The sequence below is a fragment of the Salmo salar genome, chromosome 16 (assembly GCF_965601325.2).
Source record: "Salmo salar chromosome 16, fSalSal1, whole genome shotgun sequence".
NCBI lineage: Eukaryota > Metazoa > Chordata > Actinopteri > Salmoniformes > Salmonidae > Salmo > Salmo salar.
In genome coordinates, this window is record NC_138306.1 from 28,804,378 (window position 1) to 28,831,781 (window position 27,404).

General features: G+C 39.1%; 1 protein-coding gene across 2 annotated transcripts; it reads right to left on the bottom strand.

Annotated features, from left to right (window-relative positions):
* Positions 1-1,351: 1,351 nt before the first annotated feature.
* On the bottom strand, positions 1,352-25,281 carry LOC106573491 (mucosa-associated lymphoid tissue lymphoma translocation protein 1). Of its 2 annotated transcripts, none has more exons than XM_014148581.3 (15): positions 25,088-25,281; positions 18,519-18,608; positions 17,923-18,047; positions 17,673-17,811; positions 17,352-17,527; positions 16,858-16,954; positions 16,161-16,181; positions 15,755-15,958; positions 13,097-13,274; positions 10,274-10,348; positions 10,063-10,190; positions 7,253-7,402; positions 6,435-6,589; positions 2,147-2,269; positions 1,352-2,040 (listed from the first exon to the last, which is right to left on the bottom strand). In XM_014148581.3, the coding sequence occupies exons 2-15, from the start codon at positions 18,535-18,537 to the stop codon at positions 1,702-1,704; spliced, it is 1,929 nt and encodes a 642-aa protein (XP_014004056.3). In that variant the 5' UTR covers positions 18,538-18,608; positions 25,088-25,281; the 3' UTR covers positions 1,352-1,701. The 2 variants fall into 2 exon arrangements, with proteins under 2 accessions (XP_014004056.3, XP_014004057.3); XM_014148582.3 differs by lacking the exon at positions 25,088-25,281 and adding an exon at positions 23,781-23,909.
* Positions 25,282-27,404: the final 2,123 nt, after the last annotated feature.

Below are 27,404 nucleotides of genomic sequence, written 5' to 3' on the forward strand. Positions count from 1 at the left end.
CATGTAAGACCAGAAACTATACCATGAAGTCCAAAGAACTGTCCACAGATCTCTGAGATAGAATTGTGATGAGGCATATATCTGGAGAAGGGGATAAAACAATTTATAGACTGTTGAAGGTTTTGAAGAACACACTGGTCTCCATCCTTGGGAAATTCAAAAAATATGGAACTACCCAGACTGGTTAGAGCTGGTCTTCAAACCAAACTGAGCAACCAGGCAAGGACCTTGGTCAGGGAGGTGACAAAGAACCCAATGACCACACTGACAGAACTACAGAGTTCCTTGGCTGAGATGGGAGAACCTGCCAGAAGGATAACAATCTCTACAGCACTTCGCATATCTGACATTTACGGAAGAGTGGCCAGACGGAAGCCACTCCTGAGGAAAAGGCACGACAGCACGCCTGGAGTTTGCAAAAAGACACGTGAAAGACTCCAAGAGCATAAGACTAAATATTCAGGGGTTCTATGAGACAAAAAATTTAATTATTTGGCCTGAATGCAAAGCTCTATATCTGGAGAAAACCAGGCAGAGCTCATCACCCGTCTAATCCCATCCCTACTGTGAAGCATGGTGGTGGCAGCATCATGCTACTGTATGTGGATGCTTTTCAGCGGCAGGGACTGGGAGACTGGTAAGGATAGAGGGAACAATGAATGGAGCCAAATACAGGCAAATCCTTGATGAGAACCTGCTTCAGAGTGCAAATGACTTTAGAATGGGGTGAATATTTAAATTAAAACAGGACAATGGCTCCCAGCATACAGCCAAAGCAACACTGGAATGGTTTCAGAACAAGAATGTGAAAGTCCTTAAGTGGCCCAGCCAAAGCCCAGACCTGAATCCCAATGAACATTTGTGGAAAGACTTGAAGATTGCTGTTCTCCGCTGCTACCCATCTAATTTAACAGAGCTTGAGAAAATCTGCAAGGGAGAATGGGAGAAAATCCCTAAATCCTGATGTGCAAAGCTGTTACAGACATGTGCAAGTAATCACCACCAAAGGTCCTTCTACAAAGAATTGACTCGGGTTTAAATACTTATGCAAATTAGATTTCCATATTTCATTCAGAATAAATGTGAAAACATTTCTAAACATGTTTGCACTTTTTCATTATGGGATATTGTGTGTAGATGGGTATGGAAAAACAATTTAATCCATTTTGAATTCAGGCTGTAACACAACAAAATATGGAATAAGTAAAGGGGTATGAATACTTGTACAGGCACTGTACATGGGACAATATTTTCAATTTTAATAGCTCCAAATTTCAATGACTTAACTTCTAACCAACTATAAATTGTATATATAGTTATTGAAACCATTTAATGAGACAACTAAAAGATGTGCAACATGAACATATTCCCATTTATATTGTGTAATTTATTTCATTCTGTGATCATTTAAATAATAAATATTGCATTTGTTTGAGTGTCTTGCTGAGAACAGAACAATAGTGCTTATTGAGAGGAACGTAATCCAGAATGTCATCTCCTCAAACTCACATGCACCCATGTATACAGTACATACACACCTTATAACCACAATTAAACTGATAGAATTAAACCAGAGAAAGGAAATGTATCATGCTGATTTTATTATGTACATTGATTAAAGCCTAAACAGCAAATATCCAATGGACTACACTAGTCACTAGTACTAGACTATCCTCTTTCCATAGACGTGGAGAGGGGAAATCAATGGGTAAAGTCATGAGGCTCAGTCTCATCATTCTCCCCTGGTTCATTGCTCCTTGCAGTGGGGACTTTGGCAGCACACTCTGCCCTCTTAGTGAAGGGGTGGCCTGGCTGGCCCAATGTCTGACGTGGGCGCTGCTTGCTGTGTGAGATATGGCTGTGTCCCATACTCTGGGCAGGGGCACCATCTCGTCTCTGGGCAACCATTGCTTGCTGTCCCCTGTGCAGATCACAGGATGCCACCAGAGGCTTCCCTATGTCCAGCTGTTTGCTCTCTTGCAGCCGCAGCTTCCTGTCCATGTAGGTATAGTGTAGGTCCACCTTTATCACTAAGGATCCCTTTACAACAGGGAAAGAAAAAAAACAGAATACAGATTGTATTTATACATTTCTAGAGATATAATTACAAATGTTAAATATGGGGTCCCAGACATAGTAAACCTACCTGAAGCTTTTGAAGGCCACAAAGTCTGAGGCTACAGTCAGGGTTTTCAGCAACCAAGTTATTTAGCAACAGAGAGTCCATTTCACCTGACCTCCCAGGACTAGAGAATATATCCTCCATTGCCTAAACACAGAGGCCAGGAATAAGATACATCAGGCAACTACAGCAAAACCTGTCATACCCACTTGTTATTTTACAAAGTGCATAACAAGTGGCAGACTACTGGAGTAAGTAGGGAGAACATAATGCATTGAACCACTAGGTGTCAGTATGCCCCAAGGAATTATTACTTCACAGAAGCAGAAACCTGATAAGCTGTTGTGCCAAAATGTCCTGCTCTTGTTTCTCACTTCAGCCATTTCCAATAGCAAGGTTGTCATGAAAATTGAGATGGCATAAGGCAGACTATGAAAATAACTGTGCTGTTCATAAGATACAGTGCATTCGGAAAGTATTCAGACCCCTTGACTTTTTCCACATTTTGTTATGTTACAGCCTTACACTAAAATTAATTAAATATATTTTTCCCCTCATCAATCTACACACAATACCGCATAATGACAAAGCGAAAACATGTTTTTAGACATTTTTGCAAATGTATTAAACATAAAAACAGAAATACCTTATTTACATAAATATGCAGACCGATTGCTATGAGACTCGAAATTGAGCTCAGGTGCGATGTTTCTACAACTTCATTGGAGTCACCTCTGGTAAATTCAATTGATTGGACATGATTTGGAAAGGCACACAACTGTCTATATAAGGTCCCACTTTTGACAGTGCATGTCAGAGTAAAAACCAAGCCATGAGGTCGAAGGAATTGTCTGTAGAACTCCAATACAGGATTGTGTCAAGGCACAGATCTGGGGAAGGGTACCAGAAAATTACAGCAGCATTGAAGGTCTCCAAGAACACAGTGGCCTCCATCATTCTTAAATGGAAGAAGTTTGGAACCACCGAGACTCTTCATAGAACTGTCCGTCCAGCCAAACTGAGCAATCGGGGGGAGAAGGGCCTTGGTCAGGGAGGTGACCAAGAACCCGATGGCCACTCTGACAGAGCTCCAGAGTTCCTCTGTGGAGATTGGAGAACCGTCCAGAAGGACAACTATCTCTGCAGCACTCCACCAATCAGGCCTTTATGGTAGAGTGGCCAGATGGAAGCCACTACTCAGTAAAAGGCACATGACAGCCTGCCTGGAGGCACCTAAAGGACTCTCAGACCATGAGAAACAAGATTCTCTGGTCTGATGAAACCAAGATTGAACTCTTTGGCCTGAATGCCAAGCGTCACATCTAGAGAGAACCTGGTGAAGCATAGTGGTGGCAGCATCATGCTGTGGGGATGTTTTTCAGCGGCAGGGACTGGGAGACTAGTCAGGATTGAGGGAAAGATGAACGAGCAAAGTACAGAGAGATCCTTGATGAAAACCTGCTCCAGAGCGCTCAGGACCTCAGACTGGGGCGAAGGTTCACCTTGCAACGGGACAATGACCCTAAGCACACAGCCAAGACAACGCAGGAGTGGCTTCGGGACGAGTCTCTGGATGTCCTTGAGTGGCCCAGCCAGAGCCCAGACTTGAACCCGATCGAACATCTCTGGAGAGACCTGAAAATAACTGTGCAGCAACACTCCCCATCCAACCTGACAGAGCTCGAGAGGATCTGCAGAGAAGAATAGGAGAAACTCCTCAAATACAGGTGTGCCAAGCTTGTAGCGTCATACCCAAGACGACTCGAGGCTGTAATCGCTGCCAAAGGTGCTTCAACAAAGTACTGAGTAAAGGGTCTGATGTAAATGTTATATTTTATTCAATCTTTTTTATACATTTGCCAAACATTCAAAAAAACTGTTTTTGCTTTGTCATTATGGGGTATTGTGTGTAGATTGATGAGTGGAAAAAAACAATTTAATCCATTTTAGAACAAGGCTGTAACATAACAAAATTTGGAAAAAGTCAAGGGGTCTGAATACTATCCGAATGCACTGTATGCCTCAACGGAGGCTCCTCAGCGGAGGAAGGGGAGGGCCATCCTCCTCAGTGAATGTAGTAAAATAAAAATAGTGAAACATTAAAAAACGTATCCTTTTTAGATAAAACTATACTTTATATAAATATGTCACCAAATAATTTATTTAAATACACTGTTATGCAATGAAGGTCTACAGTAGCCTCAAAAGCTGTCTGAAGAGTAGCACCATGGTGTAGACGGAGGACAGCTAGTTTCGGTCCTCCTCTGGGTACATTGACTTCAATATTAAACCTAGGTGGCTCATGGTTCTCACCGCTTTCCATAGACTTATACAGTAATTATTACAACTTCCGGACGACGTCCTCCAACCTATCAGAGCTCTTGCTGCATGAACTGGCATGTTGTCCACCCAATCAAAGGATCCGAGAATGAATCCATTTATGAAAGCATAAGCTACTGCTAGCTAGCACTGCAGTGCATAAAATGTAGTGAGTAGGCTCAAAGAGAGAGAAACACAATAGTTGAACAGGTAGCCTAGTGGTTAGAGTGTTGGGCCAGTAACTGAAAGGTTGCTAGATCGAATCCCCGAGCTGACAAGGTAAAAATCGGTTGTTCTGCCCCTGAACAAGGCAGTTAACCCAATGTTCCTAGGCCGTCATTGTAAATAAGAATTTGTTCTCAACTGAAAAAAATAAAACAATTCTTTAAAATGAAGGAGACGAGAGAGAGAGAGAGACAGCTATATATACTTTGTTGTATTATTATTTATTTTTTTACTTTCGCTTAGCTAGCGAATGCAGCTAGCTAGTTTAGCCTCCTCAAACACCTGGCTCAAACAGAGAGGGATGCTATGTTAGCTAGCTGGCTATCTAACACTGGAACTCTTCCAAGTCAAGGTAAGCTTTTGGTTTTATTCATTTATTGCCACAGGGACCTGCCGGTGTAACTGCTAAACTGCTTGCTGACTGTAATGCATGATTGTAGTGGGTTTAGTAATGCGTTAGTAATGACTATAACGTTAACTAATATGGCGACAACGATGTAGGCTTTGTGTAGCGGTTAGCAAGGTTGGGCTTGGAAAGGTTTTTTAGCCTGGTCACAGACAGCTGATTTTTGCTCTGAAGTCCACAAGTGAAGGGAAAATGTGAGAAGAGGAGAGAGTGTAGAGACGAGAAGGAATTATACAATGATTAAATTGATCATGCTGTTTGTATGTGGCTGCTATGAAAGTGAACTATGTGTGCGAGTGATCAGGGGTGTATTCATGCCGCCGATTCTGTTGAAAAACCTTTCTTAAAACAGAACCTAACGAGGATAAACATACCTGAATTTGTCCAATAGAAACTCTCGTTTGCAACTGTTAGACTAATGATTACACCCTAGATCAGCTAGATGCAGGCAAGAGTGTGCGGTATTGAATGTCTGTCACCTTGATTACTCTCATTTTTCTCTCAACCTGTGCACCTACGTTGTAATTTTGCGTTCATAGGCTAGGTTGTAGCAACCTCATGATGGGTATAGGGAAAATTTGAGTATAATGTGGTAGCTTAAACCTATCAATGTTACATTGAGCTGGGTGAATGGAATATGAATGACAGTCATCCAATATGCTGTAATAGAAATAAGGCCATGCTCATAAAAAAATGAATTGTTCTCCCTCATCTTAAATGGCACCAACCACCACTGCCTCGAGTGTACAGAGGAAAGAGGAGATTACATGTGCACTCTTGACAGCCTTTGTACCTTCCTGTGTGGCTCAGTTGGTAGAGCATGGTGTTTGCAACACCAGGGTTGTGGGTTCGATTCCCACGGGGGACCAGTACGGGAAAAAATGTATGCATTCACTACTGTAAGTCGCTCTGGATAAGAGCGTCTGCTAAATGACTAAAATGTAAAAATGTATTCATATACTATACATATATAACATTGTTTTATGAGCAATAAACTTTCACAATTATAAAGAGTAATGCCATGTCAGGATCAGATAAATATCTATACAACAGTTTTAGCGTTGAGATGTGACCACAACAGGAAATAGTTCATACACCTTGTGCAGAACCCACTCTTAGAACCTTCTAAAGTTTAGCGCATAAACACATTTTCTTAACCTTTGGTTTTCAGTTTTGTTGTCAGGGTTACATATATTTCTCAGGTCTCACAAGGAGTTAAAAAGTAATTTCAATCAAATATTTTATGTGTAGTAATATGTGAAGTCATGCAACTAAATCAAACTGCTTATTAATAAGGGCTGGTTGTACACCATGTCCTGCCCTCTAGGTAGTGTGGCAAGTAAGAGTGAAGATGTCACTCACAGGTGTGTTCCTCAGAGTGATAGTGCAGTCCTGGGCTCTGGGTCCAGTGGTTTTCACTGTGCCAAAAGCAACCATGACGTTGGAGAACAAGGCTGAGAAGCTGACCTCCACCTCAACTCCACAGGTGAAAATAAGCAACTTCTGACGTGGTAGCTCTGTGTGGGAGGACATCACATAGAAAGACAGTTTTAAGATACAAATTCTACGCAACAAAGCATCTCTGGAATGCAGACTAGATAGACGTGATAAGAAAGTTAGGCAGCCATGTTAAGAAATTTTGCTTTTATAGTAGCAGTTACTATTTCTTCCCATTTAATCTGAGCCAGAAATATATATGGGGATTCTGAAGAACTTCAGTGACGACAAAATTCTATTTGAAGAAAGAATACAAGATAAGTACGTTTTTATGTGATGGGGAAGACAAAAGTATATTCCCTTCTGTTATACATACTGGTACACTGTGAGTGAAATAAGCTGAAGGCTGACTTTAAATATACAAACAAGTTCGCTTTCTGCTATCACCACAAATAAACAGTAAATCCTTGAATGGTGGTGTGATGGTCATTACTCATGCTAAACCACACTGTTTGTACATGATAACAGCCACAACCATGTCACATACACAACTGAAAAAGAGTGCTTTTTCCTCTTTCTTGTTAACACTAGCTTTGGGAAAGAAACTGACTAAAACATCTGAAATAAAAACAGCACTTGACATACACACAGTCATTTATCAATATTGTCTTTGGATTTCAATTGTGAAAAATTGGGTAAAGATCATGTCTGTATTGGGGATATTATGGTGTGTTAAAGCTTACCGTTGGCCTGTCTCCAGCAGGCGTCTCTCAGATGGAGTTCTCCAGTGTGGCCGGTGGTCCTGATCGGATCTGTGAGGGAGCGAGGCTCCTTTAGCGTGTGTTTGATTTCCACCGCCTGCTTGCCTGTGACGAAAGGGTCTCTGCCCAGATCTGAAGAACAGGTTAAAGGTTAGCCTATGCAACCGAGGCAACAGCTGGTCTTAAGAAGGGTTTAATGGTAGGACTGAAATGAAAATAATAATACTATTTAACTGATGTAAAGGCTCCTAAATTATAAACATGTGCATGATAAGAGTGAACTTCTAGAAATGTTTAGGCAAAAGGCATGTATGTAAAAGGCATTGCTGGCCAGATCAGAAACTGATACACTGAAACCCTATTCAGGTGTCTGGAGACAGGCGTACTCTTAGCCTTGCAGAGGATTTGGCTTCAGTACATGTTTTAAGCAAGCAGTCTTTGCCATGTTTCTATTAGAGTTGAGTGGACATCAGTTCAACGTCAACTATTTTTCCATTTATAAATAAGTCTAAGACAAGAAGGACATAGATCATAATTCCTCAAAGGAGTTTCTGGGAACGCTGTGTTTATTGTTCATAAAATGGTCTCATGATGTGATCTGTCACTTCAGTGAATACTGTTTCCTAGACATGGATAGAAATGTATTTCAGCTGTAACCCTGAAATAAAACCTATTGTGAGTAACGGTGCAACTCATCTGAGAAATCTTAACATACAGCAAATATCTCTAATCTAAGCCGAGAGGTTCTGTGCCAAGGTTCGACTGTTACAGCCACCGACAATTCATCAGTCAACCTATACAGTACTGTACCACCACCCCCTTTGATGGGCTGTGTTAAGCTATGCAGGATCACCGTCACTGGAGCTGAGTGACCACAGGAGAGCAGTGTAGGGAGGTACACACACACGCACAGACACACACGGCAGAGCAGCTGTCTTTAACTCTACCCCTCTCAGGTTTCCTGCTGTGCTATGGCCAACAGTGTGAATTTCTAGAGAATGAGGTCACATGCTATGCAGCTCTGTCGCACAAAGTCATGTTACCAGAGAGACCCATCAAACAAACAAACAAACAAGCACCCAGTTGGGACAGCATACTCCGCCCACTGCTACCTGCTGCAGGGTAAACACCAGGGGGAGTAGCCAGTGACGGATAAACATTTAGATGTCAACATGTCTGTACTCCAACAAGTAGACAACAACACGTTCCACACTGACCCTGTTTACAGACACTGCTGTACATCTCCTATAGAGGAGCAATGGAGCCAAAAGCTACACTTCTGCTCTTATTTGCAAGGAATTTAGTATTTCTTGCATAATATCTTGTCATCTTTGTCAAAAGTAATTTTCCTATTTATCAAAAGAAACCCTGGGGTTTTCAATGTGAGTCATGGATTGGTGTTAATAGTATGTCAAAACATCCATCCTGAAATGTCAAAGTCACAGACTGCGGCCACTAGAGGGAAGTACTAAAAGCAAAGCCACCGTCATACATCAATATATATATATATATATATATATATATATATATATATATATATATATATATATAATTTTTTTTTATATCAATCATATATTCTTTTATATAAATGATTCACATTTTTGATATCAATAACTGAATTATTGATATAAAAACAATATTTTAAAGACCTTGCATGCTCCTACATAGAGTGCCTATTGAAAGTATACACACCCCTTGCACAGTCTTGACATTTGCTGCCTTAAAATCTTATTTGATATTTTCCTACTGATGTATACAACCTACTCCACATTTTCTTTTTTTTCTTTTTTTACCCCTTTTTCTCCCCAATTTCATGGTATCCAATTGATAGTTACAGTCTTGTCCCATCGCTGCAACTCCTGTATGGAGTAATAAGATTCTACCAGCTTTACGCAACTCTTAGGGTAACATATATCGATTGTTTTTGTCAAAATTGCTCAAGGAATTTCTTGGGAATCATTGATGGACAGCAATATTCAATGTTTATGTTATCACTGATTTTTCAAGCAGATTTAGGTCAAGACTGAGACTACTAGACCATTCAGGAACACTCAACACTTCATGGAAAGCCATTGTGGTGTGTCTTTGGCATTAGAATTTGTGTAATTGTTCCACTGAAAAATAAAACTGTCACTGGGTTAGGTTTTCAGAAGACTATGGCGGGTTTTCCTCTAACTTTTTACCTGTCCTTCGTTCCGTTCATATTTATTTTGATCCTAACATACTCCCCAGTCCCTGCCAGTAACAAGCATTCCCATAACATGATGCTGCCACCACAATACTCATCTTCTTCAAAATGATTCACACATGTAATGGCTAGCAATGGTGCTTCCACCGAGTATTAACTATGGGGTGTGAAGACATACAGTTTGTAATCAAGACATTTTCTTTTTGTCTTTTTAATTTTCTATCATTTTTCTTTCACTTTAGAAATGGAAAATAATTTAATAAATGTTTAGATACAATTTTAAGTCTTAATTATGCGAAATATATGCTAATATTCATATTTTTGATATCAATAATTGTATTTTTGATATCAATGTCATTTTCAATAACAATAATTCAGATTTTCTATATCAATAACTCCCCATAGGAGTCAATGGTGATTTTTTTTTTTATATGAATAATTGAATTTTCTTATATAATTAATTGTAAAAAATGTATTTAAAAAAAAACGTACAAAAACAATTAACGATATCAATAATTCCAATTATCACAATAATGACAATTCTATAATTTGAGTGTTTTATATTTAAAATTATGAGCAAAGCCTATCATACAAGAACACTGACCCTCAGACACCAGCTCCAGGATGTGGGTGACTTTCTCTGGCTGCAGGATGTGCTTGTTCAGATACTTAGTGAAGATTCCGGTGCTCTTCCCTCCGTCCTGTACCTCATAAGCCTCTGCATTTTCACATCTGTTAAGGCAGGTCATTTAGATTTCAGGCCATGAATGAACACTCATAAATCAATTGTTGTTACATAGAGTAAAAATACATACGTGGCATATCCATACACTGTGTTTCCCATGGGTACCAATGGCCTGATTTCAGAAGCTATGCAATCTTGGTTGTACCTGAAAATACAAATATGCAACTTAACACCTGTTTTAGCAGTGGTGGAAAAAGTTATAAATTGTCATATTTGAGTAAAAGTATAGATATCTTAATAGAAAGTTACTCAAGTAAAAGTAACCCAGTAAAATACTACTTGAGCAAAAGTCTAAAAGTATTTGGTTCTAAATATACATTTTTTTTGTTTTTATCTTTATTTTAACAGGGAAAACAGACTGAGACCTGGATCTCTTTTACGGCTGTGCCCTGTGTAAACATGTTGACATGTACAGTTTTAGGCATACAGAGAAGAACATTTCAAACATACAACAAAGACACAATTCAAAAGAAACAATTCAACAGAAACAATCACAGACAACATCATATTGATCCTCCATAACATTTTTGAAATGGGCAAGGGACACCAGAGTGTCTAACTTAAGTTGGATCTGCAGTTTGTTCCATAAATAAGGTGCAAAGGAACTAAAGGCAGTCCTACCCAACTCTGTGGAGACTGCAGGAGCCTCTAATGTAATCCACATCTGTGATCTGGTTTTAAAATTAGTATATCTAATGGAAATTAATGATGATATATAAGGAGGTAATTTTAAAAGAAGTGCTTTATAAATAAACAAGAGAGCATGTTGCTCTCGCCTCACAGATAGAGATACTTAAGTATCAAAAGTAAAAGTATAAATCATTTCAAATTCCTTCTATTAAGCAAAGCAGGTGGCACAATTTTATTGTTCTTTTTTTATTTATGGATATCCAGGGGCACACTCCAACACTCAGATATCATTTACAAAAGATGCATTTGTGTTTAGTGAGTCCACCAGATCAAAAGGGATGACAATGTGTTTTCTTGATAAGTGCGTGAATTGGACAATTTTCCTGTCCTGCTAAGCATTCCAAATGTAACAAGTACTTGTGGGTGTCAGGTAAAATGTATGGAGTAAAAAGTACATTATTTTCTTTAGGAATGTAGTGAAGTAAAATGAATCTGCTCATCATGCTTCCTTATGTTTGTGTTAGCCTTATTTGTCTTCTGATGTGTTATTTTTTCTGTCAATCAATGGAATTGTAGACTTGTTCAAATGTTAAATAGGCTATACAGTGGCTTGCGAAAGTATTCACCCCCCTTGGCATTTTTCCTATTATGTTGCCTTACAACCTGGAATTAAAATAGATTTTTGGGGGGGTTGTATCATTTGATTTACACAACATGCCTACCACTTTGAAGATGCAAAATATTTTTTATTATGAAACAAACAAGAAATAAGACAAAAAAACTGAAACCGTGAGCGTGCATAGCTTTTCACCCCTTCAAAGTCAATACTTTGTAGAGCCACCTTTTGCAGCAATTACAGCTGCAAGTCTCTTGGGGTATGTATGTCTTTATAAGCTTGGCACATCTAGCCACTGGGATTTTTGCCCATTCTTCAAGGCAAAACTGATCCAGCTCCTTCAAGTTGGATGAGTTCCGCTGATGTACAGCAATCTTTAAGTCATACCACAGATTCTCAATTGGATTGAGGTCTGGGCTTTGACTAGGCCATTCCAAGACATTTAAATGTTCCCCTTTAACCACTCGAGTGTTGCTTTAGCATTATGCTTAGGGTCATTGTCCTGCTGGAAGGTGAACCTCCGTCACAGTCTCAAATCTCTGGAAGACTGAAACAGGTTTCCCTCAAGAATTTCCCTGTATTTAGCTCATCCATCATTCTTTCAATTCTGACCAGTTTCCTAGTCCCTGCCGATGAAAAACATCTTCACAGCATGATGCTGCCACCACCATGCTCCACTGTGGGGATGGTGTTCTCGGGGTGATGAGATGTTGGGTATGCGCCAGACATAGCGTTTTCCTTGATGGCCAAAAAGCTCAGTTTTAGTCTCATCTGACCAGAGTACCTTCTTCCATATGTTTGGGGAGTCTCCCACATGCCTTTTGGCGAACATCAAACATGTTTGCTTATTTTTTTCTGGACACTCTTCTGTAAAGCCCAGCTCTGTGGAGTGTATGGCTTAAAGTGGTCCTATGGACAGATACTCCAATCTCTGCTGTGGAGCTTTGCAGCTCCTTCAGGATTATCTTTGGTCTCTTTGTTGCCTCTCCAATTAATGCCCTCCTTGCCTGGTCCGTGAGTTTTGGTGGGCGGCCCTCTCTTGGCAGGTTTGGTGTGGTGCCATATTCTTTCCATTTTTTAATAATGGATTTAATGGTTATCCATAGGATGTTCAAAGTGTCTGATATTTTCTATAACCCAACCTTGATCTGTACTTCTCCTCAACTTTGTTCCTGACCTGTTTGGAGAGCTCCTTGGTCTTCATAGTGCTGCTTGCTTGGTGGTGCCCCTTGCTTAGTGGTGTAGCAGACTCTGGGGCCTTTCAGAACAGGTGTATATATACTGAGATCATGTGACAGATCATGTGACACTTAGATTGCGCACAGGTGGACTTTATTTAACTAATTATGTGACTTCTGAAGGTAATTGGTTGCACCAGATCTTATTTAGGGGATTCATAGCAAAGGGGGTGAATACATATGCACGCACCACTTTTCCGTTTTTTTTTTTTATTGAATTTGTTTTTCTTCATGTCACTTCACCAATTTGGACTATTTTGTGTGTCCATTACATGAAATCCAGATAAAAATCCATTTAAATTGCAGGTTGTAATGCAACAAAATAGGAAAAACGCCAAGGGGGTGAATACTTTTGCAAGGCACTGTAGAGCAACAAACAATGACATGAGGTGTCCATCAGGAGGCCTACCATGTTCTGCAGGTGTCTAGTAAGACCACATTCAATGCAGTCCGTCTCTCCTGCATCTTGCGCATGACCCTCTGTACACAGACACAGTTCTCTGGACGGTATGGTTGTGGAGCGTCTATGGCCACCAGATAGTTTCTCCCTAAACGTTCGTACCCATGACCAGCATAGTAGAACAGGGCTGTGGGGGATAGCATTATGTTAGTTGTATATTTTGTGTGTATTTCATTTATACACCAAAATAACTATTAGTTATTTAGCATTGATCGCTGTTAATTAATCAGATTAAAATCAAATCCGTGGCAAACGCATGTTACATGCCGTGAACAGGAAAAGCAGTCTCTCATAGGCATAAGAGTAAATTCAGAGCATCCGAAAAGTATACTTCAGTTCAGCGAGAGGTACAGATCTAATATGGCATCTGTCAAACAAGGCTCCATGTTTCATTTTAGCAATCATATACTGTAGAATATCACACAACACTGACCCTGTCCTTTATCAATAAAATATTATGTTGCTTGTGCTCTATATATTATGTGTAGGGTTGCAAAGGGAGGGTATATTACTACCAGTCAACTACCAGAATTTTGGTATCCTTCAAGGATTTTATGTAATATATCACAAAACATCTAGTGGCCCTTTTGGGTACTTCAACTTTTTACAGGCGCCTGTAATTATCTCTGTCCCTCTGTGTGGCTTTATCACTTGAAAAATGTTAATCAAATAAAATATAGAAATATATGTATCATCATGAAATATCCTTTATTTTTTCATACACTTTGATTTATTTTACTATGTCAGTATGTATTTGTTGTCGATGTTTCAGCGTCAAACTGGAGGCAGTTGTGAAAAAAGTAAATAGTTGGAAGAGTTAAAATAATAACTTCAAATAATGCCATTGTTGATAAGATGCTTTTTTCATTAATTAGGCATTTTCTCTTGAACCATATGGTGTATCTAATAGAAATGTATGGACAATATGGACACTGATATAAAAAAAAATGATACTATATATGAATAAAATTTTTTAAGTTATTCAAGTATAAATCACCAAAGTTATGATAGATTGCCATAGATTTTCTGTTAATTACCAAAATGACTGAAGATTCCAGTAACTTTGGTAAACTACCGGAAGCTTTGCATCCCTGTGCAGCTGAGTTGGGTAATTTCATGTAGCATGTTTTGAATCTGTAAATTGTGCAGGTCCTTAAAGCTCCTAGAAAATCCAGATCGCTACTTTTCAGATTGGTTTTCATATTAAGCTGACCTCGTTTTCTATAACAGCCATACAACACACAAACATGGATTATTAGATGAGACAGAAAATGTCAAACTCTTACAAATGTTTACATGCCACATAAAATGTAATGCTCTTATTTGACTCAAATATTAAAAGGAAGATAAACTGACAGTTGTTAGGTTGTTAAAGGCCCTTTACAGGTGCTAAATAAATCTCCCAAGTAGAAGTGCTACAGGCCTCAGAAACAGCCAGTGGTGGAAAAAGTACCCAATTTTCATACTTGAGTAAAAGTAAAGATACCTTAATAGAAAATGACTCAAGTAAAAGTGAAAGTCACCCAGTAAAATACTACTTGAGTAAAAGTATAAAAGTATTTGGTTTCAAATATACTTAATTATCAAAAGTAAATAGAATTGCTACAATATATAGTATAAATCATTTTTTATTCTTATATTAAGCAAACTAGACAGCATTTTATATATATATATATATATATATATATATATATATATGATGTCTGAGTGTTTTAAATGATGTCTGAGTGTTGGAGCATGTCCCTGGCTATCAGTAAATGTTACAAAAAAAAATCTATTTATATATATATAGAGAGATTTTTTTTGTAACATAAGAGCATTACATTTTATGTGGCATGTAAACATTTGTAAGAGTTTGACATTTTCTGTCTCATCTAATAATCCATGTTTGTGTGTTGTATGGCTGTTATAGAAAACGAGAAAAGAAAAAAAAACATCTATATATCTAGATTTTTTGTTGTTGTAACATTTACTGATAGCCAGGGACATGCTCCAACACTCAGACATCATTTAAAAAAGAGGCATGTGTTTAGTGAGTCAGCCAGATCAGAGGCAGTAGGGATGATCAAAGATGTTCTATTGAGAAGTGTGTTAATTAGACAATTTTCCTGTCCTGCTAAGCATTCAAAATGTAATGAGTACTTTTGGGTGTCAGGGAAAATGTAAAAAGTTGTCAAAAATATAAAGTCAAGTAAAATACAGATACCCCAAAAAACTACTTAAGTAGTACTTTCAAGTACTTCACACCACCGGAAACAGTTATACATAGCAAGGCATCTCGCTCCAAACACTACAGGCCCAAGCTTCTCCTTTCCACCTCTTATCTGCCTGCTAAACCACACTCTCACACCAAGCTACTAATAAGATCTCTAAACAGCAGCATAGAATTATGCTAGATCAACCGAAACGGGCAGATTATGTTTAAAGGGAGCTTAACAAGACTACGATGTCTGATTTCAGCTTAACAGAGAAATAGTTTTGTATGCATTTGCACCTTTTCAGTGAAGTGTCATCGTTAGCTTTCTAGAGTCTCTGAAAAACCCTCAATTCAAAATACATTCTCCCTTGAAATGTAACCACCAGAATACTGTACAGTATTGAACTCACCATACACGCCCCTGTCAAGCAGGAGAAGGAACTTGTCAATGGCCGCCAGCATCTCCTCCCTGGTGAGATCCAGTAGAGACACCACTCTGAAGCCCAGCTGCTGCAGCAGGTTGGCCATCTCATGGACATCCATAGTGGGGGCCATCAAGTCCGGATGGTGGGAGTAGTTGAGGTTACCAATAAGCAGGGCCACTTTGTCAGTCGCTGGACGAAAAGACAATAGTGGAATTTGTAATCAGGGTCACCTTACTGTACTTTGAGAACAGCTAATTAAATATAATATAGAAACATGGAACCACACATATCAGGAAATACTGGTACAACAGTTCCCCACTTCAATGACATAATGCTCAAACCGCATTCTAAAAATACCTCAAACGGATACTATATTTCCACTGACCCATACCTGTGAGTTGATTAGCTGGCACTGAAAGAAATGGAAAAATAATAAAAGGCAAAGGTTATAATCAGTGCATAACCTAACACTTCACACTTCCATCTGTTAACACAACAAACAAGATCAAAAGCAATATGAGAGTGTAAAAGGCCTCCTAGTTTTCATTCAAACTGGTTGGGTCAAATTCATAAGGATTTTGAAATATGAATGTTGTTGATGTGCCAACATGTAGAAAACACATACAAAGAGGAACCTACATCCAAAGGCTAGTTCCTTGACCACTTTTTAGAGCCTGAAAACTTCTAGTACAGTCTTTAACAAAGGGAAAGTACCTTAAATCGTCAGCGGAATGGAAAGACCCACTTGTGGGAGGGATGTGCAGAAATCTGAACTTACCGCTATTCCACTAGCTCAGTGAAAAGTGTGGAATTACTTTCCAGTGAATTATGTGGTAGACTTTGTCAGGGAATATATAAAACGCTAATAGTAAAGCTCATGCCACTGAAAACTTAAAATAATTGCTGCTAGTGCTTTGTCATGTGCTACTGTGAGAGTTTCATATTCACTATTGCACATCTGTTTATAATTACAGAGCAGCATTCACAAAAGACTCGGCTATATGACATCATCATTCACATTATGTTCAATTCATGTAAATATGATTTCCTTTTTGATGCCCTTCAAGTAGGATCCCACTTCCATTTACCTATTTCAACATCAGCTGCCTCTGTCCATCTCTCCTCTTGAACATTGGATACATAGCAGAGATATGTTCCTCTATGGTCTGACTCTGCATTCTCTATCTACAAGGGACACAATCAAATGCATTCACATCACTGTTTGGCTCTACTCATACACATAAGACTTCTCTCCTAGAATGTAAACCTCATGTTAAATATTAACTAAGATATTCTAAATTACAATGTTTACATAGGACCAGTGGTGTAGTGGAGGGTAAACACAAGTAAACGCAGTTAACCCCCTTTTTTTGCTTGGCACTTATCACTCACTTTCTGGGGGAAATTGCATTGAAAATATAGGGAGAGTTACTTTTTTCGCCTCGACCAGAGTTTTCACACCAATGTTTTTACCACTACATCACTAAATAGGAGTGGTGAAGCATGGTATCTCAGCCAGCAAATGATAAGACAGAGTAAACACGATGACCTCAGTGCAGAAGTAAATAAACACTGGTGTTACCTGCAGTGTGTCCGTGGTCTTGCCCAACAGAGGATGTCCATTTCTGTACCACTGGTAGTGAGGGGTGGGAATGCCAAAGGCAGTGCAGCTGAGGGTGAGTCTCTCCCCTTGTCTGACAGTCTGGGGTGCAGGGTGTACAGCGATATGGGGCTCCCCTCGCCATGCTACTGGGAGACCTGAAGAAAAAAATTCAGAAAAAATGCAATAGCAATACATTATAGGCAAAATAGTGCTCTAAATTGATCAAAGAAGATTTAACAATCTGTATTACAAACATGTTATTATCTTAGAACTGGTAACTAATATAGTGGATTCCTATACCTGGTTTAGCAATGTCCAGGACCTTTACTTTGACCCATTCACTGAACACACAGTTGCAGAACTGGTCATTCACTCGACAAATGTAGAGCTGAGACCTCTGGGCTGTGACAATCAGCTCTGCTCTGGTCCCACCAAATACCTAAAAAACATTAACCATTTCATTGGATATATATACTGTGTTACTCTATGAATTGACAACATAATACTGTGTCAGACAAGAATGACAAAAAAATCCTCAACAACCACATACTTCCTCTTTACTGGACTTGAACCACTGGTAGTTCAGGATACCGGTTCCCTCTGCTCTCACACTCAGAGTCACCTTATAGTTCAGTGGTACATACACAGAAACAGGATGCTGCACAATGACGATGTCTGAAAATGTAAATTGATAAAGTGATAAGTGATTAAAGGGCCAATCCGCAGTTGAAACTATAACAAAGCCAACACCCTGCCTCTGTGTTGGTAAAAACCTGAGGGATGGGCCATAGACAGAGATATGGATGCAAGGGCTTACCATCCATGATATCAGCATTAGTGTTTTTAGGCTATGCAGTGTTTGTTAACATTTACAATGTTTACAAACATTGGAGTAAAACAACCTTGTATTTTGGGTTCTGATGAGGTGTGACATTTGAACTAAGCTCATGAAGGTATATTCTTACAAGAATCACTATGTATACATCATTAATTTATAAGTCTAAAAATAGATAGCCCCTTTCACAGTTACAGTAGGTTAAGTTATATAACATAACATTATTTTGAATAACAAAACATAATATTATGTCAGTGTACTGATCAAATGGAACATAGTTAACTTGCACAATAAATAGGGAAAATACACACCTCTGATCATGCTTTTCATCACTTCAAGGTGAAATAAGAACTTCTGAACCTCAAGTATGATCTGTTCTGGTCATCACTGCACTGTGCTACCTATTAAGCAAAAGACAGAATATGAGCATCAGTTGTGCCAGAGGTGAGTGAACGGGGTATCAACTAAAACAAGTCAAGATCCAGCCAAAAATCACAGGAACGTGTCATGGAGATGACGTCTGATAAGGGCCACATGGAACAAATGTGCATACAATGTGCGCACAACTGTTACTAATAGATTTTCTCCCCACTTCCCATTTCACAACCACGCATGTGACAAACACGATAACACAAGGAACAATGAATCTATTTCAAGAGAAATTGAGACTGATAGGTAGGTTAGCATATTTGCAAAACAATCTGTGCTTTAATAAAAGGTCAGCCAAACTGGACATCTTCCTGAAAATGGCTTACTACAGAGTAGTAACAATTATAGGCTACTATCAACATTTGCAAGTTTATCAATGGCTGTAAAATTAGGGCCAAATAATGTATTTTATAGTCTACAACTCACTCTAAATGATATGGTCTCTAATTAAACCAATAAGATGAATAGCCTATAAATGTCTAGAGCAGGGTTGACATGCCCACAGTTTTCCAGACATTTAGTTCATTTGAAAAAGATGTCAAGGGTGAAAATTGACCAGGTTTTTGGGCTACTTCTAAATTCAACCCACACCGTCATGGCATTTCTCAACAAAAAAAATAACATTATTTCCCTGTGACCTGCAGACTACCAGGAAGTGAGGAAGGCTGTTGCTGAGTGTGTGAGTGGTGGGGAGGGGAGGGCCGGAGGGGGGGTGTGTGTGTGTTGAGAGAGCACTGCAGCATGTCCTGACAACTTTTTACCAGTTGTAGACAGGCCAATTTCATTATGGAGACACGTATTTCCAACCCTTTTTCCATAAAACATACAGTGTTAATGTGCAAGAACTGATGCACATCAAGAAATAACTGCGACACAGCACTGGGAAACGACTTTAGGCGCACTAGTGCGCATTACATGAATTCGCTCGAAGGTGGTTTAAACTGCATGCAAGGAAAGGGTTTTACGCATGCTCAGTTCTTGGGTCTCGAGCGCTGCGCAGTTGGAAATTTTAAATGGAAATTATGAAACTCCCTTGCGTGCTTCTGTTATGGGGAAAAGTCCACAATGAAACTCACAATAAACTTGGAGAATGATACATTTGCATCTGTTGGTCATCAAGTAGCCTATTAATGTCTATGCCATTGTAGGTTACTTGCCTACCACTTGATACAATAAATATGTTGAAATGACGATATCACTGGAGACATTGCTAGTTTTTATTGTTTTATTTCACTGTAGAGCCCTCAGTACCGCTCAAAATGCCTTAGATAGCTCTTTCGTCCCACTCCACACACCTGCAGAGACCTAACCTAGGTTAACTGGTGCCACCAGAGACAAAATCTCTCTCATCGTCACTCAGCGCATAGGTTTACCTCCACTGTACTCACATCCTACCATACCCTTGTCTGTACATTATGCCTTGAATCTATTCTACCACGCCCAGAAATCTGCTCCTATAATGCTCTGTCCCTAACACACTAGACAACCTGTTCTTATAGCCTTTAGCCATACCCTTATCATACTCCTCTGTTCCTCTGGTGATGTAGAGGTTAACCCAGGCCCTGTAGCCCCCAGTTCCATTGCTATTCCCCAGGCGCTATCATTTGTGGACTCCTGTAACCATAAAAGCCTTGGTTTCATGTATGTTAACATCAAAAGCCTCCTCCCTAAGTTTTTTTTTTCACTGCTTCAGCACACTCCACCAACCCTGATGTCCTAGCCGTGTCTGAATCCTGGCTTAGGAAGGCCACCAAAAATTCTGAAATTCCCATCCCCAACTACAACATTTTCAGACAACATAGAACTGCCAAAGGGGATGGAGTTGCAATCTACTGCAGAGTTCTGTCATGCTATCCAGGTCTGTGCCCAAACAGTTCGAGCTTCTACTTTTAAAAATCCACCTTTCCATAAATAAGTCTCTCACTGTTGCCACTTGTTATAGACCCCCCTTCAGCCCCCAGCTGTGGCCTGGACACAATATGTGAATAAATTGACCCCCATTTATCTTCAGAGTCCGTAATGAGTCTGCAGTCAAACGACCACCCCTCATCACTGTCAAACGCTCCCTAAAACACTTCTGCGAGCAGGCCTTTCTAATTGACCTGGCCCAGGTATCCTGGAAGGACATTGACCTCATTCCGTCAGTAGAGGATGCTTGGTTATTCTTTAAAAAGTGCTTTCCTCACCATCTTAAATAAGCATGCCCCATTCAAAAATTTTAGAACTAAGAACAGATATAGCCCTTGGTTCACTCCAGACCTGACTGCCCTTGACCAGCACAAAATCATCCTGTGGCATACTGCATTAGCATCGAATAGCCCCCGCGATATGCAACTTTTCAGGAAAGTTAGGAACCAATATACACAGGCAGTTAGGAAAGCAAAGGCTAGCTTTTTCAAACAGAAATTTGCATCCTGTAGCACAAACTCCAAAATGTTCTGGGACACTGTAAAGTCCATGGAGAATAAGAGCACCTCCTCCCAGCTGCCCACTGCACTGAGGCTAGGACACGCACCACTGATAAAGCCACGATAATTGAGAATTTCAATAAGCATTTTTCTATGGCTGGCCATGCTTTCCACCTGGCTAACCCTACCCCAGTCAACAGATCTACACCCCCCAAAGCAACTTGCCCAAGCCTCTCCATTTCACCTTCACCCAAATCCAGATAGCTGATGTTCTGAAAGAGCTGCAAAATCTGGACCCTTAAAAATCAGCTGGGCTAGACAATCTGGACCCTCTCTTTTTAAAATTATCTGCTATGGCCTATGTATTGCCTTAACTGCCTAATCTTACTTCATTTGCACACACTGTACAGTTGAAGTCGGAAGTTTACATACACTGAGGTTGTAGTCATTAAAACTCGTTTTTCAACCACTCTACAAATGTCTTGTTAACAAACTATAGTTTTGGCAAGTCGGTTAGGACATCTCCTTTGTGCATGACACAAGTAATTTTTCCAACAATTGTTTATAGACAGATTATTTCACTTATAATTCACTGTATCACAATTCCAGTGGGTCAGAAGTTTACTAAGTTGACTGTGCCTTTAAACAGCTTGGAAAATTACAGAAAATGATGTCATGGCTTTAGAAGCTTCTGATAGGCTAATTGACATCATTTGAGTCAATTGGAGGTGTACCTGTGGATGTATTTCAAGGCCTACCTTCGAACTCTTTGCTTGACATCATGGGAAAATCAAAAGAAATCAGCCAAGACCTCAGAAAATAAATTGTAGACCTCCACAAGTCTGGTTCATCCTTGGGAGCAATTTCCAAATGCCTGAAGGTACCACGTTCATCTGTACAAACAATAGTATGCAAGTATAAACACCATGGGACCACACAGCCATCATACCGCTCAGGAAGGAGACGCGCTCTGTCTCCTAGAGATGAACATACTTTGGTGCGAAAAGTGCAAATCAATCCCAGAACAACAGTAAAGGACCTTGTGAAGATGCTGGAGGAAACAGGTACAAAAGTATCTATATCCACAGTAAAATTAGTCCTATATTGACATAACCTGAAATGCCGCTCAGCAAGGAAGAAGCCACTGCTCCAAAACCGCCATAAAAAAGCAAGACTACGGTTTGCAACTGCACATGGGGACAAAGATCGTACTTTTTGGAGAAATGTCCTCTGGTCTGATGAAAAAAGAAAAAGAACTGTTTAGCCATAATGATCATTGTTATGTTTGGAGGAAAAAGGGGGAGGCTTGCAAGCCAAAGAACACCATCCCAAGTGTGAAGCATGGCGGTGGCAGCATCATGTTGTGGGGGTGCTTTTCTGCAGGACGGGCTGGTGCACTTCACAAAATAGATGGCCTCATGAGGATGGAAAATTATGTGGATATATTGAAGCAACATCTCAAGACATCAGTCAGGAAGTTAAAGATTGGTCGCAAATGGATCTTCCAAATGGACAATGACCCCAAGCATACTTCCAAAGTTGTGGCAAAATGGCTTAAGGACAACAAAGTCAAGGTATTGGAGTGGCCATCACAAAACCCTGACCAAAATCCTATAGAAAATGTGTGGGCAGAACTGAAAAAGCATGTGCGATCAAGGAGGCCTACAAACCTGACTCAGTTACACCAGCTCTGTCAGGAGGAATGGGCCAAAAATCACCCAACTTATTGTGGGAAGCTTGTGGAAGGCTACCCGAAACGTTTGACCCAAGTTAAACAATTTAAAGACAATGCTGCCAAATACTAATTGAGTGTATGTAAACTTCTGACCCACTGGGAATGTGATGAAAGAAATAAAAGCTGAAATAAATCATTCTCTCAACTATTATTCTGACATTTCACATTCTTAAAATAAAGTGGTGATCCTAACTGACCTAAGACAGGGAATTTTTACTAGGATTAAATGTCAGGAATTTTGGAAAAACTGACTTTAAATGTATTTGGCTGAGGCGTATGTAAACTTCCGACTTCAACTGTATATAGACTTTTCTATTGTGTTATTGACTGTACATTTGTTTATTCCATGTGTTACTCTGTGTTGTTTGTTTGGCACTGCTTTGCTTTATCTTGGCCAGGTCGCAGCTGTAAATGAGAACTTGTTCTCAACTGGCCTACCTGGTTAAATAAAGGTGAAAAAAAAATACTAAAAATAAAATTGCAAATCAATGTGCCACTTGTGTTGCCTACCTGGAGCTGGAAAATGTATTTAATAAGTAGCCTATAACTTCAGTTTATTGTTGTTGTAGCCTTGTGTTATTATGCAATTATTAACGTCTATGTTTAGGTAATTCACAGCTCTATCAACATTTTTTTTGGCCATTAAGCTATTGTTAGAATGCATTAGATTGATGGTAACATTAAATCAGATTAGGCTACAGGTAAAAAAAAAAAAAAAAATGCTGGGTGTTGCTGACAAGCATATTCAGTTTATATTCATATTATTCATAGTTGATTTCGTGATTGAAAGACCCCCATCCCAGTGGAGGCTGCTGAGGGGAGGACAGCTCATAATAATTTTGGCTGGAATGGAGTCTGTGGAATAGTATCAAACACATAATAGACGTGGTTTCCATGTGGTTGATACCATTCCATTGACTCCATTCCAGACATTATTATGAGCCGTCCTCCCCTAAGTAGCCTATTACAGTAGGCTATTCGTCAACACAAGCACTTCTTACCTCGAAATTGCCTCACTATTCATGTTGAAAGGCTGGTCATGGCTCACATCAACAACATCATCCCGAAAACCCTAGACCCATTCCAATTCGCATACCGCCCCAACCGATCCACACATGACGCAATCCCACACATGACGCAATCTCAAATGCACTCCACACTGCCCTTTCCCACCTGGAGAAAAGGAGCACCTATGTGAGAATGCTATTCATTGACTACAGCTCAGCATTCAACAACATAGTGCCCACAAAGCTCATCACTAAGCTAAGGACCCTGGGACTAAACACCTCCCTCAGCAAATGGATCCTGGACTTCCTGAAATGCTCCTGAGTGGCGCAGCGGTCTAAGGCACTGAGGTACCTTATTGCTATTATAAACTGGTTACAAATGTAATTAGAGCAGTAAAAACGAATGTTTTGTCATATCCGTGGTATATGGTCTGATATATCATGGCTGTCAGCCAATTAGCATTCAGGGCTCAAACCACCGAGTTTAGAATTACAATTCTAAACTGGGTGGTTTGAGCCCTGAATGTTGACTGGCTGAAATCTGTGATATATCAAATCATATACCACGAGTATGACAATACATTACCTTTTACTGTTCTAAATCTGTTCTATATCACGACTAAGGACTCTATCAAGGCACTCCACGTTGCATCGTGCTTAAGAACAGCACTTAGCATGGTATATTGGCCAAACACCACAACCCCTCGGGCCATATTGCTTATTCATAGCAGTCAAACCAGTTAAATGGACAATCATTGATGGATGGTAAATGATCTGGCGAGTTTAATAAAGGCAAATTATCCTTTCTCTTGCTGCATATTCAAATTCCTTTAGTCACGTTAGCTTGCAATAATAATTATTTTGATGGAAATCTGAATTTTGCTTCTTGTCATTACATGTTAAATCGATATTCCTTCTAAATTAGCTCAATAGCGTTATCGAAAAGGGGTTTATTGGATAAATATGGCAACTCGTCTACTGCTGCGCAAAAAAAAAAAAAAATGGCCCAGTTTTGAGGCCTGTGGCGGGGTGTGGCCGAAAATTAAAGCTTGACCTGGCAACCCTGGTCAAGAGAATCACAACACATTCCTGTTTGCACACTCAGCCCATATGTTTTGTGTTATGGTGTATCAGCTCTTGGAAGTCAAGAAAATACATATATGTTATAAAACACAGAGGTATGCTTACATTAAACTAAAGTCAAACAGGCAAATAGTATGGTATTGGAAAATGTATCAACACATTTATATTGCTAGAGAGGGTTATTGTGTAGGCTACCTGTATCAATGTAGTGTACATACCTGAACTGCGACCAAACACCATGCACATGCCACACTGTCTGTAACAGCATTGATCCGATGGCATTAAACAAACTAGAGTAGAGAATGTAAGATGGCCTTTACAAACTATAGTAGAGAATGTAACTCTTGTAAATCCTCAAAACTTTATATCAACAAAAAACAGGACATCCTTTTCCCGGAACAATGATACCCACATATTACCGTACGGTATGTAGTATATGAGGCAAAATATTTTTGGATATCCTTCCGCAAAATTTGGGAATTGGAAATCTATTCTAAATACAGAATTGACTCCAGGGCACATTTTATACATTCACATACGCTTATAGCTAATTAAATATTTTATGAAAGGCAAAATCATATCGTAATTCAATTAGCAGAAATAATGATCCAAAACCAGATCCATCCACAATTACGTGTGGGTCAAAAGAGCATAGCACAGACATTACGGTATTGCAAGGTGGATTCAAATTTGATTTCACTTATGAAGAAATTGCTCTCTTTTTTGGGGGGGGGGGGGGGGTTGTTTTTTGTTGTTGCTGAAAACACCAGTATATATAGGACATATACAAACAAACCAACAAACAAACAGGAACAACATATATACGCTATATGCTAGGGGGTACAATAAATGACAGATTAGGCGGTGGGAAAAGTACCTAACTGTCATACTTGAGTAAAAGTAAAGATACCTTAATAGAAAATGACTCAAGTAAAAGCGAAAGCCACCCAGTAAAATATTACTTGAGTAAAAGTCTAAAAGTATTTTGTTATAAATATACTTAAGTGTCAAAAGTAAATGTAATTGCTAAAATCTACCTAAGTATGAAAAGTTAAAGTATGAATCATTTCAAATTCTTTAAATTAAGCAAACCAGATGGCACAATTGTCTTGTTTTTTTATTTATGGATAGCTAGGGGCATACTCCAAAACTCAGACATAATTTACAAATGAAGCATGTGTGTTTAATGAGTCCACCAGATCAGAGGCAGTAGGGATGACCAGGGATGTTATTTTGATAAGTGTGTAATTTGGCCCATTTTCTGTCCTACTAAGCATTAAACATGTAACAACTACTTTTTCAGAGAAAATGTATGCAGTAAAAAGTACATTATTTTCTTTAAGAATGTAGTGAAGTAAAAGTTGTCAAAAATATAAATAGTAAAGTACAGATATCCCCAAAAACTACTTAAGTAGTACTTTAAAGTATTTTTACTTAAGTACTTTACACCACTGGCTATACTGCTTTCTTATTCAAATAATCTAGAATGATCTTAATGTACTATTCCAACTCCTTATAGAAAACATGGAAGTGTTTTTTTATTAGGTATTTTCTGAATATTACATTTTACCATTAGCACAATTACATTTAAGAGGTCAAATAGTTCTCTTTATCCTTATTGTAGTTAAGGAAACCAAACAGCACATTCGCCCATAATAAACAAAAGTCATCAAGAATATTATCACCTATTGTAACGGCTGTCGTATAGAAGGGGCCAAGGCACAGCGTGTTGAGTGCTCATAATTACTGTTTATTAAACTCAGAACACTAAAGAAAATATTAAAGAGAAAACGATCAGCTAACAGTTCTGTCAGGTACTGAAGACTACACAGAACACAACTAAACAGAATACACTGCCCACAAACACACTAGAAAAAAAAACCAACATAAATATGATCTCCAATTAGAGACAACGCGAACCAGCTGCCTCTAATTGGAGATCATCCCAAAAACCTCCAACATAGAAATAGAATACTAGAACAAAACATAGAAATAGAAAACATAGACAAACCACCCAAAACACCCCCTGTCATGCCCTGACCACTCTACTATAGAAAATGACATCTTACTACGGTCAGGACGTGACAGCAATAAATATACAAATATCTTGCCATAATATTTTTTACCTGTAGACAATGCCAAAATAAATCCCAAACTGTTTCTGGATGCTCATCACAAAAAGTACAGTTAATGTTAATGTCTTTTTTGAGTTTCTTCAGATGTCTCTCTCTTTTATAACTCAGTCCTCTCAACACTGTCAACAATGCTCTCACCAACCTGCTCACTTCTGAACAGGGTAAATTGATTACAAAAAACTAACTGTAATAATCAGTTAAATTACCAGCTAAAATATTGAAATCGGATTACAAACACTGTACTTTTAAAAAACTAGATGATTATTTATTGGATTGCTTTTAATTTCAGAAAGGATGTTTGCGAAGAAATACACTATGACACCTTTCTGTTTTCTCAATGACATTCAAATCAGCTGTAACAGTTGTTACAAGGAGGACCAAGGTGCAGCGTGGTACGTGT